The 14,023-nt window shown below is 46.3% G+C and overlaps 1 protein-coding gene across 1 annotated transcript; it reads right to left on the reverse strand.

The window, feature by feature from the left end:
* Positions 1–256: 256 nt before the first annotated feature.
* On the reverse strand, positions 257–2,662 carry LOC100462118 (neutrophil defensin 1). The gene is made up of 3 exons (XM_009235948.4): positions 2,590–2,662; positions 1,069–1,255; positions 257–488 (listed from the first exon to the last, which is right to left on the reverse strand). The coding sequence occupies exons 2-3, from the start codon at positions 1,241–1,243 to the stop codon at positions 379–381; spliced, it is 285 nt and encodes a 94-aa protein (XP_009234223.3). The 5' UTR covers positions 1,244–1,255; positions 2,590–2,662; the 3' UTR covers positions 257–378.
* Positions 2,663–14,023: the final 11,361 nt, after the last annotated feature.

The following is a 14,023-nucleotide window of genomic DNA, read 5'->3' on the forward strand; positions in this document are numbered from 1 at the left end:
CAGTACACGGGAGCTCTTTGAGAGCGGATCCAGAGAAAATGAGGCAGGGTAAAAAGGCAGAGCAGTGGATGTGGAAATCGGTGCTGTCATATGGGCCTTCTTTTCAATTTGGGTCTGAAGCCCAAACTCTTGCTTGAAATTCCTAGAATGTGGAATTTTATATTGTTCAAAAATTTGATTTTGCTTTTTGGTACGTGTATCCCAAGTATCTTGACACAGACACATATCACACATTAAAGAGGTGTAAACACAGAAATCTTGTTACAAGGCATTTATTTGGGATGAGGAAAGGAAATTGAGCAGAAGGTACAGGAGTAATAGCAATTCCCTTTAGCTCTCAAAGCAAATTTTGAGCTCATTTTTCTTTTTTCTGCAAACTCAGCAGCAGAATGCCCAGACTCTTCCCTGGTAGAAGCAGGTCCCATAGCGACGTTCTCCTGCAAGGCACGATGGTATTCTGCAAGCGCAGGCCATGTTTTTCCTTGAGCCTGGGACAGGGAGAGCATCAGAAATTGAGTATAGGGTTAGCAATGGGTAAGAAAAAGAATCTTGGGGAAGTCACATGCTAGCTGACAGGTGATGCTGGCTGCATTGCAGCCAGTAGCATGAACAACCTCAGTCAATAGGAATAAATACGCAGAGCAGTGCTGGTCACACAGAATTTGAGACTCATTCTCCTTTGCTCTCATTTTTGCATTCCTGCCCCATCAAACACACATCTGAACATACCCTCAGGCTTGGCTCCAGTTTTTAAAGGCTCGTCTATAGATAGAGTAAAATGTTCTCTTTATAATTAAGTCTACTTGTTTAGATCCAGAAATAACTAGTCTGTCTCTTCATATCTTAAACTTAGTGAATTTCACAGATGTTTCTTGGAATCAAGTCTTTGGAGAAATAAAATTTCTCAGGTTTATTTGGCTCTCTGTTCAATTTATAGTTGAGAAAATCAAGGCCCAGAGATGCTAAGTGAAGCCACCTCAGTGACATAGACTGCTGAGACCCAACTCTGGAACCTGTCTCCCGTCCTTCCCTCTAGACTCAGCAGCTCTGCATGCCTGCCTCTCTCACCTGAATCCTTTGGAGCCAAGCTTTCGTCCCATGCAAGGGAAACAACCACTTCTGGGTTGTCTGCTGGAATCTGCTCCTGGGCTGCAGCAAACTCGTCACCTCTTGCCTGGAGTGGCTCAGCCTGGGCCTGCAGGGCTACCAGGAGAATGGCAGCAAGGATGGCGAGGGTCCTCATGGCTGGGGTCACCTGGAGGAGGGAGAGCAGGAGCGGATGTGTGGGGAGGGAGGAGCCAGCCTGGATTTATAGCTCTACTAGGAGAAGGCTCAGAGACAAGAAACCTTCTTCACCCTCAGTGAGAGGAGGTGTGCATTTTATAAGAGAGGCCCATTGGTCTCAAGGTTGCTCGAATGCTCCTGTTCTCCCAGTTTCATGCTGGTATAAACCTGTACATTTAATGTCTGTGCTAGGTTGGAGCTGATAATGACAAGAAAGACCCTGCTATGTTACTCCTACGTTCACCTGCTTAAATATTATTATTTACTTTTTAACATTCCGAAAAGAATAGAAATTGCACTTTCATTCGACAGGCTCAAGGAACAAATGCTTCTTAGTTTCTGAAGATGGGTCCTGCTGCTCTCTGGAGGTCTAGATTCTGGTGTCCTATATGAGTTCCAATGGAATAGAGAGTAATTCACTTCAGGATTCAGGTGACTTACCATCCTCATGAAGAGGTTTTTGAGGTTATGGGGTGAGTAGTCTCCTGTAGGAATCAGGGTGGAGAGGACAATGATTTTATCAGGCTAAAGGTGAAATAAGCTGAGTGACATAGAGTTGTTTAAGTAAAAAAAAAAAAAAAAAAAGTTTATTATTTCCAGCTCTATTTAGACTTGAGTAACAATTAACAATTGTATATTTATAGTGTACACTACCTCATGATTTTATATATGTATGTATTTAAATCTTTATCTCACACCATGTAGAAACATTAACTCAGAATGAATTGACCTAAATGTAACACCTGAAACCATAAACTACTAGAAGTGTATATAAGGATAAAGCTTTTGACATTGATGTAGGTAATGATTTCTTGGCTATGACACCAAAGGCACAGGCAATAAAAGGGAAAACAGACAAGTGTGGCTGCATTTAACGCTAAAGCATCTGCACAGCAAAGGAAACAATGAGAGAAAATATTTGCAAATCCTACATGGCAGAAGGGGCAAATATCTGTATACATAAGGAATTTGAACAATTCAACAGCAAAAATCAAACAACCTGATTGAAAAACTGACCAAGGACCTAAATAGGTTTCTCTCATAAGAATGTTCCAAAGACCTGCGATCGTCTATATTGGACATGTCAACTAGGACTCGTGTGTTTAGAAGGAAACTGCTTGAGTTTCTCTATTAATTTAGCTGGAAGCCATTGTCCCCAGCAGCCACCAGAGGTCCAGACAGACGTTCCCAGCAGGGATTCACCTGCTGGGTCCCTCTGGGGTGGCCCCACAGTCAGAGATCAGGTTGGAGGCATAGCTTCAATGACGAAAACTCAGTGTAAAGTTTAAGTTTTGTATTACTTACAGATCCTTTATCTGGGCAGGGCGACCAGACAGGGCAGACAGCAGTCCTCTGTCCCAGGTCTTCTATAGCAAGGAGCAGCCGTGCGCATGTGGACTTCCCCTATTTAAAGGTCTTTTGGGATGAGGTGTCCTAATTTCCGGGGTTACTTTCTGTTGGGTCCATTAAATAATTGTGGTGGCAAGGACAGTTGAGAAATTTGGTGGGAAGGTGAGGTTAAAGTAGAACTCCACAGAGGAACCCCTCATCTACCTTGGTCAGCCCTGGCCAGGCCCAGACAGCAACCACCTATGGATTCTCAGTGGCTCCTAACACAGTTGACCCTGTGATGCATTGGCTGTGGCTGAGGTGAACTACCTGCATCAAGGGAATATTTAAAGCCTCTGGGACAGCCTGGCTGCATATCGTAGTATACACCCTGCAAAGAGACTAGGATAGGAATGCCACCTACACACAGAGGAGGATTTGGAATCTGTTTCTAAAGCAGTGTCCCGAGGACGTGGGGTCTAACCATAAAAACAAATCAAAGCCATTTGGCTGAGCTGGGATTTTGGAGAACACCCAGGTGAGACTGGGTGCTACCTGGGTATCTGTTGCTATGTGGAACAGACATTTTTGGGTTGTCCTGAGTTATGCATGTACACGCGGCATGTGGTTCCCCAGAGGGGACAATCACCTACTTGCTTGGCCAATGAACAGTTTAAGGTTAAACAATTGTCTAGGATCATCTGGGCCAAGAACTGGTTGAAGCGTTAGCCATCAGGGTGGGGGTGGCCTTTCCAGATGGCCACCCAAGAAGGGAAGTGGGAGTCTGGGCATTCACTTTACTGCTGCTGTTGCACAGCCTCTCAGCCGTTGTGGGTCTTCAAAGAAGCATTTAGCAAAAGCTTGAGCGGTGCTTCCTGGGAGGCATAGGAGGTTTCCATCCTTAACTCGTACCCATCGGAGCACAGGCATATCCCTGAGCCAATGATCATGTCTGGATGCTTTCTGTGAATGCAAGGCTCCAACTCTTCATGCTGCAATCTGGGTGTGTGCTGCGGCGTCGTGAGCCCATTTGGATTGAAGCCTGTGCATCCAGAGAACTACCTCCTCATCCTTAAAACACGATCTGTGGTTGTGAGGGCTGCTGGTGTTTCAGCATTGGTGCCATGGGACCCATTCAATATCGAAGAGTTGAGTTGCCCACCTTGGACACAGTTCAGGTTGTATTTGGGGTGCGGCCCCTCTAACAGGGCTTACAGGGAATTTCCCAGTTTTCCAGCCTGGGGTACAAATTCTGACTAGGGCTGTCCTGTTCCAGCAGCCCTCTAGGCTGCCAGGCCTGGGTTTAACAGCTACCCCACAAGCCATTCGTACATAAGATACCAAGCAAGGCCAATCATAGAGAACACTGACATCTTGTCACTCGGGGCTTTCTTCCCAGTGCTTCCATATTGACACTGATTATGGGGTTGGCTGGTACCCACTTTTCCTTGGAGCCTTTCTCCCCCATGGCCACGTTTGGTGATGGCACTTCCATGTGGTCTTTGCCTGATGTAGTTGGTGTCTCGAGTTTGAAGTCTTCTTCTCCTCGTTTACTGCCTCTGACTGCACCCTCGGTGGGTTCTGGAGCAATAATCCCTACTTCCTGCCAGGAGAAGTTAAGTGGGAAATATTAGCTAACCTTTAAAACCGGTAAAAACGGGAGCTTTTGCCAGAAGCTGCATGTGAAATGGAGAGGTGTGGTCTAGCAAAAGCCTCGTGGTCCTGCTGGGTGCCAGTGGGCCTGGGGCGTCAGTCCTCAGAAGATCGTAGTTTACTATCCATCCACAATCCATTGTTCAGTAAATGTTTGATGTTGAGATGGTGGATGTCTTGTGATGGTATGGGGAGGTCTCATTATTGGAGAATATGTAAATGATTTTATCTGTAAGGGAAAAAAGAAGCTAACTCTTCTGTGATGACCAAGGTGGGCACCAAAGTGGGTCTAGCCCAATTGTGATGAGGCGGTGGTGGTCATGGTGTTGAGACTTAAAAAAGTGAGGGCCCTTGGAAGGACCTTGGTGCCTTGGGTGTCCATAGCACATCCAGAGACATTAATAAGCATGATTTAGGAGGCCACCATGCTGCTTGAGGAGGCTGGTGGCTTGGGGACGATGGACTAAATGAGACTCCCTTAACCCACCCTCGTGTTGTGATTTCCTGAGGTGGGAGCCTCCATCTGAATCAATGATAGGTGTGGTTCTAAAGGAGAAAGCAAAGAAATGCCACGAAAAGAGAACACCTATTCCACCCAGGGCATAAGGTGCTCCGGTCCCTGGAAGACTACATGTGCAGAAGCCCATAGCCAGGACAGGTGTGCTTTGTCCAGAGGCTCTGAGAGTTGTGATGGGCGGCAGTGAGGGCCTCCCCATGAAACTCAGAACCCGGGACCCGGGCATGTCCTGGAGAGATCACCTGCTGGGCCAGCTACAGACTGTATCCTGCTGTGTCCCCAATGGATGTGAAGGGCTTCTGGGTGGTGGCATTTGTGGGCCTCAGCAGAATGGACAAGTAGGGTATAGCTGTCTCCAAAGACACGATATCCCAGTACATGGAGGGGCTGCTGCAAAGTGGCTATCACACTAGTGGTGAGGATTTGGTTTTGAACTCCAAGGGGACTTTGTCAGCCCACTGAGGACAAATTGATGCCCAGAATCTTTACAACAGTGCTGGAGGGCCATGAGTGTGTCCTGCAGAAACCTGGGCACTGTCCAGGAAGATGGAGAGCAGGTGCAGCAGCCCTGCCACAGGTGTGTGGCCTGGGCCAGGCGGTGGCTTTACATGCAGCACCCAGAGCGGTTTGGGGAGCTCAGGGAGAACAGAGACCCTCCAGCTGGCTCAGAGTCACTGGTGGCTCTTGTCCCTGGAGGGGTGGCCTTCTCTGCCCCAACCCAGTCTTGTGCTCTGCTTCCCTCCCATTCTTGGCTGCAGGACTGGGAACCATCTGCTGGGACGTTGCTCTGTGTCTGCCTCATGGCCATGCTCCCATCCTTGCCTCCTCCATAGACTGCGGTCAGGACTTGGCAGCCCAGAGCCCCAGAAGGGTCTCAGTCTGTGCTGAGGTCACACCTAGGTGTTGTCGCCATCCTTTCCCAGGTGATTCTCAAACTCCAAAACTCAAATTAGAACAGAGAGATTCTTCTCTGTGGTCCTTTTCACTTTTCTCTTTTGGCTGCACCAGAACCTTGGCAGAATTTTGTGGTTTAAACAAAAAAGGTGTTATGTCTACAAATTTTTTACAGTACTTTCACTTCCATGTTGATCCATAGCCCCCGACCCCAGCATGATTTTTTCCACTGATTGCAGCCAGTGTAGACAATCAGTGTCCACACTGTAGACACTATATGTAGATGCAGCTGAAGCTGTTTTTTCAGACACATGCATTTGAATTTTAGGGAATATTGAAGCGTGTTTAGACTCAATAAAAACCTTGACATCACTAGTCTGGGGTAAACATTCTGGAGAAGCTGTGTGTGGGGTTCTAGGTGTGAGAGGAGAGAAGCTTCCAGGAGCAGCACGTATATTCTCACACACGTTTATGGTGTCTGGTGGCCTCAGCAGACACAGTGTGTGTGGATCTTGGGCAGGGCCCTGGGGTGATGGTTTTGACCTGGTAGGAAAGGGTAGTCATGGAACACAGCATGCGTGTTAACGTGGGGCAGAGCGGGGGCTACCAGGAGGTGAGCTCTGAGGAGGACCCTCCACCTCCCAGCTCCTCAGAGTGCATCACCCTTTCCCTGCCCTCAGCCCTTTGTCCACTGTCCTGCAGGGAGGGTCCTGGTGCTGCCTGTGCCACACAGTCACTCCCGGACCTGCAGATCCAGCTGGGACAGGTAGGAGCTCCAAGTCCCTGCCCTTTGTCTGCCTTTCCCAGCTGCCTCTTACAAGCTGTCTGTGCGTCTGGTGTTGACATTTGCAGCAGGTTTATTTTACAATAAACCATAAGTTAATAACTTCCTTGAGCTGTTTGAAAATATGGTCCCTAAATTCTTTTATTGTTTTTTATAGAAAGGAAGGTTTCTGTTCTCTCCTGTTAGGTCTAGGACAGGTGACATTTTGTCCAACAGACTACATGCAACTAGATGCCATGCTGTTTTCTGGGATCAGGCCCTAGTGAACTGGTGTCTTTTACTTTCTCTGTGTTGGATGGTGCTGTGGCCTGAGACATTTTTCCTCTGAGATTCGTATGTTGAAGTCTTAGACCCTAGGATGATAGCATTAAAAGAAGGGGCTTTTTGGAAGTGAGGAGGTCAGCATGGTGGAGTCCTCATGAATGGAATGAGTGCCCCTGTAGAAGAGGTCCCAGAGAGCTCCTTCATTCCTTCCACCAGATGAAGACACAATGAGAAGATGTTGTGTATGAACCAAAAAGGTGGTTCTCACCAGACACTGATTCTGCTGCCATCTTGATTTGGACTTCTCAGCCTCCACAGGGGATTCCGAGTGCTGGCAGAAGTTAGGGTGTGGCCATGGGGTGGAGGGTTGGAACAAAGAAGATGAAGGGTCACTGTTGTCCAGGAGGACAGAGCGCTGAGGGGTAGTGAAGGTGACCTTCCAGGCAATATTAGAATAACTTCGTTCATGGCATTTTGAATTTTTTTTAGCAGTCCACATGTGCTAAAAGGGCTGGTGCCTTTGGAGCCCAGATACCATGCTTGGAGGAAGACTAAGCATCCCACAGGGAGAGGAACTGAGCCCACCTGCAAGGATGGGCTAGAGAACACAGAGCAACCAGCTTTCTAGGAAAAAACAAAACTCTGATTTACAAAGTTTGTAAATTTCTGTGGTTAAAATGCTCCCAGCTATGGACGGTTTAAGAATTATCACACAAAAACTCCTCTCTCATGAGCTGGCCTGATCTGGCCCCAGCACATCACAGGGTCTCATCCTTCAGCTTTCTCAGAGTTCCCAGCTGAGCCAGCACCACCTGCCACCTGTGCATGAGTGTCCTGGCCCTGAAATTTTCAGATCTCATCAGAACCTCTCCTCTTATGCCTGTGGAAGGATCCAAACCCCAATTGCAAATGTGTGAGTGAAGACCTGATCGTGCTGTTTCAATCCACTACTTTCTGTGGTGTCTTTTCACACAGTCCTAGATTAACAGAAGGCACAGTCTTGGTGAGAAGTTGAATGTGTGCCTTTTGTATGTGTGTAAATCTCAGCTTCTCTATAATATTGATGAAGTAGGACAGAACCCTCTCACCTTATTCCCAAACTGTCACAAAGAGCCCATCGTAATGGCAGCATGGAATTGTGGACTCTTTGGAGTGACTGAAGAACCCCCCTTACCCATTCTTAGTTTAAATTCTTCCTGCTCAGAGCAGGGGTGGTGTGGGAGCCAGGTGAAGTCTCAACCTCTCCCCACAGTGACAGACTCAGAGGAGGCCATGGGACTTGGGGGTTGGCTGGAACAACACGGAAAGAAGTAGGGATTTTCTCCAGGAGATTAGCTACAAAGGTCATAGAGAGATGACCATGATTCACATGGCTGTCACTGGGAAGACAGCCCAAAGTAAGATCAAGAGAAACAAAGGGGAAAAAAAAGGCGAAGGCAACAGTGTAACTCATGCTTTGATTTCTTGGATCAAGCAATTCCTGAAGCCAGAATTCCTCCTCAATTCCAAGATATAGGAGTCAAAATGTTAACTTAGCTTGTCGTTGGTTTCTGACATTTGAATTCAAGTCCCCATTAAGAGATCTGAAAAACATCAAAAATACCAGACTCAGAGAACCTGAGGCAAAGACGATGCAGTGCACAAGGACAGGAGATGAGAGCAGATGGCAAGTGTCCCGGGGGCAGCTTGAGACCAGATGACAGGTGTACTGGGGGTAGCTCAGGCATCAGGCTCCCTGGTGATTCCCATGCACAGCCCCGGGGGAGAATAGCCTTGTTAATGCTGATCAGCAGGGAAGGAGGGGCAGCTACGTGAGAGGCTGGAAGGACAGCAGGTGAGTCAGGGATGGGGAGCTTTATAGTTGATGTGCAGAAATGGAGGAATTCCAGGTGATGGCAGGAGTTAGTGGGTGGCCATGGGTGGAGGGCTGGGGCAAAGAGGAGGGGGTCACTGTTATCCAGGATCTCAAAGCATTGAGAGGTAGTGAGAGTGACCTTCTGGGAAATATTAGAGTGAAAAATAACTTCTCATAATCTTAAGTTTCTTCATGAGTTATGGGGCTTTTAGCAGCAAAAGACAAAATATGCCAAAGTTCAGAAAAGGGAACAAGTACTTTTCTCATCTCTTACATTCTTTTCTTGTTGTAAACAGAGTTCAGAATATCACATAAACAAGCACAAAATATCAACGGCAACAATAACGAGCCAATACCCTTTGTTTAAAAGAAAAATTGCACCAGATACTTTTTTGAAATGCCAAGGAATTGGTTATTGAGGAATGTCCCAATAGGTGTTAACTCTTTGCAATAGGGAGAGCAGTTGAACTCAACTCTCTTGAGGCCAAACACAGGAGAGTTTAAGCCCTAGGGTGAGCTGGTGGAAAAGTACTGGAGGTTGCTGGCAGGAAGGTTGAGCAGTGTGATTGGGCCATCTGTGTTTCCCAATTTGTATTTATGGAAGGTAGGCTCCTATCCTCCCACAGAGAAAAGGCTAATTTCTTCTTGGAAAATGACATTTCAAAGGGTTAGCTTCATATTTGACTTATTCTTTATTTTCTTCTCCTACCGTATGAGTGGCTTATTTAAGGTAGAAATATCTCATTGGCATTCCATAAATGTCCTGTGTGTGTGCATTCCAATAATAAGCTTTGGGTGTTATTTGAGGCTAAGCAAGTTGCTTCCGTTGTTTGGACACCCTCACACCTCTCCCTGCATTCCCTGTCTTTAGTGTTTGCAACTGTCATTGCCCACCCTAGACTGCTGTAGCAGAATCTTCATGTGGTTCTCCCAGTATGCCTTTATCCACACAGAGGAGCAGGGATATTCTGTCCTCATCTGCCCCTTTCCGTTAAATTGATGGATGTCTCCGAGAATATCAGCTCGAATTACCAGTTCATCCTTTTGTCTTGCAACATCATTTCCTCCAAATCCAGTAGATTTAGACCCTGACCTTGCATATTTCTGTCCCTGATACCATTCTGTCCAGCAAACATTCTTCTCTAACCCTCCTTTTAATCTATTCAGTTGTAAACATCTTTATGTTCCAATTTAAGATACACCAAAAAATCTATCCTTGCCACTCCAAGACAAAATGATCTCTTCTTTCTAAAGTCCTAATGTTACATAAAGCCACATTTTACCCATGATATTCTCCTATATTTCATTCTTAAAAGATTTTAGTTTTTGAAAGGTCTGGTATCACATGAACTGACATACAGAATTTTTTCCTCTGTAGGTTTCAGCTTTTTTTCTATGAAGTTGAGTAATAATAATGCAATTTGTAATATTATGTGATGTTGGGGATAATTAATTAATCAGAATTAATTTATTGATCCCCAGCTATGTGTTAGGCAGTCATCTGGGCACTGTGGTACAACAATGAGCAAAACATGCAGCTTCCCTTCTAGCACAGAGAGACAAATGTTACCGAGAGTTAAGTGAAATATATAGGATGTGAAATGGTTTGAAATGCTACAGTTAGAAATAAAGAGAACAAGGAGGATGGAGGTATCCAGGGGAACTTGTGGCAATCTTAAATTGAGAAATCAAGAAAGATTTCAGTGACCAAGGGATGTTTTAGCTGAGACCCCAGGAGCTGGAGGAATGAGCCGGGCGGACTTCTGGGTGAAGGGCAGGTGCCGCAACATGAAGTGATCCTGGCCCCGTGGACAGTTAGGAGTAATTTGCAGAGTTAGTTCAAGGACCACATGACTCCAGCTCCAAGGCAGTGACAGGAACCCAAGGAAGGTTGCTTGTTTTTCACCCCCTGAATCATAATATGTGTCCTTCACTGTCTACACAAGGGGGAAGATCTGGGAGCATTTATTTTGTCAGACACCAACCCACTGTGTCCTCCTTGAGGTCTGCAGTAGGTTCCCCAGCTGTGCAGTGTCTCAGTGGGGTGCCTGGAACCCTGAGCTGCCTCTTTACATAGGCAGAGCCTCAGTCTGGGGCTGAGACTTGCTCGGAATCTGCATGGATTGGACGTGGACAGCACCTGCTTCCTTCTCCTGGGTGCTGGGCATTTCTGGTTGCTGTTGGTCACAGCTGTATCTGGATTCATTAGATTGTTTTATTCAAGAATGGTGAATAATCTACTTGAAGCACTATTTCTTCCTTTGCAAACTGTGGTCTCTCTGTCACTGTAAGAGTTCTTGGGGGCATTTTACCAGTACCACCCAATAAGAGTAGCCAAGGCTTGAACAGACATATTTTTATTCAAAAAATGTATTGTGGAATCACAAACTAGCACTACTAAATTTAAAGTAAAATAAAGACCCTGGGGCTTATGCTAGAATCCTTCCCGGGGCTCTGGGACTCACGCTGGAATCCTTCGTGGGGCTTTGTAGTCGTGTTCTCATAGGCTATTTGCAGGATATGTTGAACTAGTGTTCAAGGTTCAATGGGCGCCTAGAGAAAGAAAGAGAAGAGAGACAGGAAGGGTCACATCACACCTCAGCAAGATGTCAGCCTGGCCTCAGGGACACCGGTATTGACCCTGTCTTCTTGGAGGAGAGGAGAAAAACAGGCTCAGGAAGGTACATACCCCACGTGTGCTATGCCTGGTGGGGAGGCTGCAGTTGGAGGCAGGACAACAGGGGGCACTGTGGCCTTCCCGGCAAATGCTCTGAGCATCTCAGAGGGTGCTGAACTCCTGGTTCATTCCCTTTCCCCAGACCTGGTTTCCTGGTCAGTCGCTGATGTGCAGGACGTTCTGGGTATCAGAACCTCAGCACCCTGCAGCACCAGCCAGGACGCAGATTACTTGGATAGCTTTTCCCCCACTTCTGTTCTCCCAGTGCCCCTTTAAAACTGTATTTTCAGGTAGAATCAGGTCCTCCGCAGTTTTAAGGGAACACAAGAGTGTTACCAGATGGAAGGTCTTGACTGTGAGTTGTCCAGATTCTTAGTGCATTTAACAAATAATTCAACAAAACGTACAAACAAAGCAACAAAAGAACGAAGCAACGAAAGACAAACCAAAGCAACATGAAAATGCAGTAACAAAAGTACAGATTTATTGACACTCCACAGAGTGGAAGCTGGTTCAAGCAAGTGGCTCAAGAGCCCCCTAGTTAGGGTTTTTATTAAGCTCAAAGAATTTGGTGTGCTGCCTAATCTTGCCTGGAACTGGCTGCACCTGCTGTTCTTTTCCCTATGCCTTAACCCTTGATTACCCTATTTCCCTATTCTCCTGTCTCAAGGGTGCATTTTTCAGAATACAGTTGAGGAATCTGCATTTTGTTTGTGTGAAGACAACTTTATGAATATGAAATCAAGATTTTCCCTGGCATGGGTGGAAAATATTGATGATGAGTCTGTTGCAGTGAGATGCTCCTATGCTTTTCGTTGTACTCATTATAGGATTTGTTTTGTTTTGTTTTTTTGATGGAGTCTCACTCTTGTCACCCAGGCTGGAGTGCAATGGCATGATCTTGGCTCACTGCAACCTCCATTTCCCAGGTTCAAGCGATTCTCCTGCCTCAGCCTCCCAAGTAGCTGGGATTACACACACGTGCCACCACTCTCGGCTAATTTTTGTATTTTTAGTAGAGACGAGGTTTCACCATGTTGGCCAGGCTAGTCTCAAACTCCTGACCTCAGATGATCCACCTGCCTCAGCCTCCCAAAGTGCTGGGATTACAGGTGTGAGCCACCGCCCCCGGTCTGGAACCATTTCTTTGCTGCTGGGATTACAGGTATGAACCACCACACCCGGCCCATTACAGCTTTCTTAACTGTCCATTCCAATCTCAATTAAATTTTTTTCAATAGAGCTGTGACAACCCCAGGTCTTCAAAGGCAGATGTGTGATCTGGGTCTGTTCAATGAAACTCCAACACTTCAGGAAAGAACATGGTGGTTTTTTTCCTAAGAAGTAGTGATGTTATGATTGTGTAAACTGAAAGCTGACAATGACTGTTTTTCCTAACACATGGGAGTTACCTTTGAGTGAATCCAATCAAAATGAAGCAGAGTGAAAAGACAGAGAAGTAGAAGGAGAAATCGGCAGCATAATTTGTGCTTATAAATCAATTTGTGTCTGAAGCCAATGTTTGTCCTTGATATTCTTAGAATTTGGAGTTGTATTTTGCTTAAAAAGCTTAATTTAGGATTCTGGTACTTGCATCCCAAAGAGTCTTGACTAAGAGGTGCATTAAACATCAGACAGGTACAAACACAGAGAACTTGCTACAAAGACTTTATTAGGAATAAGAGAAGAAAATTGAAGACAAGGTAAAGGAGTAATAAAAGTTCGCCTCTAGATCTCAAAGCAAATGATGAACACATTTTCCTCTGTGCTCCATGTTCAGAGGCAGCAGAAAAGATAGCAGATCCCACTATTGGTGCAGGTCCCATAGCGGTGTTTGGAAAAATGGCAGCCTGATATTCTGCAATAGCAGACCAAACCCCTGGTTGATCCTGAAGACACAGAGATAGCATCAGGCATTGGGACTGGGGTCAGACGCGGTTGGTAAGGAGAATCCCCGTGCGGTTACCTACTGGGCTGATTGCATTCATCATGGTGGCCACATCACAGCAGCAGCAAGATCAGCTCAATCAATAGGAATCAACGTACACAGCAGTGCTGCTCACAGGCAGGATTAGAGACTTATTCTCGTTTGCTCACTTTTTGTGATGCTGCTTCTTCACACACACATTTTAGTACACCCTTAGGTCCATTCCCATTTGTGAAGTTCCTCTAACAAACAAAGTGAAATATGTTTCTTTCCAAGTGGGTTCTCATCCTCGATGCCAGAGAGACTCCCCAGCATGTTTCCACATAGCATAAGATAACTAAATTTCACTGACTTTTCACAGAATCAAGTATCTTTGGAGGATCCTTGTCCATTGAATATCATCTGATTCTGTCTTTTCAGTCTACACTTGAGGAAATCGAGGCCTGGAGAGGTGATCACCTAAGAGAAAAAACCAGCTATTGGGTCTGATTCTAGAGGTGCCTGGTTTCCCTCTCTAGACTCCTGGCCCTGCAATGCTGGCAGCTCTCACCTGAAGCTCTAAAACCTGAGCTTATGTCCCCTGTGAAGGAGATGGCAAAGTCCTGGTCGTCTGCCCCAAGCTGCTCCTGGGCTGCAGCCTAGTCAGCTCTTGCCTGGAGTGGCTCAAGCCGGGGCCTGGAGGGGCACCAGGAGAATGGCAGTGAGGAGGGTGAGGGTCCTCATGGCCGGGGTCACCTGGAGGAGGGAGAGCAGGAGTGGATGTGTGGGGAGTGAGGAGCCAGCTTGGATTTATAGCTCTGCTGGGAGAAGACTCAGAGACAGATGCTGCAGTGAGAGGA

Source organism: Pongo abelii, chromosome 7 (assembly GCF_028885655.2).
Source record: "Pongo abelii isolate AG06213 chromosome 7, NHGRI_mPonAbe1-v2.0_pri, whole genome shotgun sequence".
Taxonomy (NCBI): Eukaryota; Metazoa; Chordata; class Mammalia; order Primates; family Hominidae; genus Pongo; species Pongo abelii.

Bases quoted from the DNA above. Each gene is read 5' to 3' on its own strand.
- LOC100462118 (XM_009235948.4), bottom strand. From the start codon at position 1,243: ATGAGGACCCTCGCCATCCTTGCTGCCATTCTCCTGGTAGCCCTGCAG. The intron at 489-1,068 runs GTGAGAGAGGCA...TCCCTGTCCCAG, and splicing joins CTTGGCTCCAAAGGATTCAG to GCTCAAGGAAAAACATGGCC.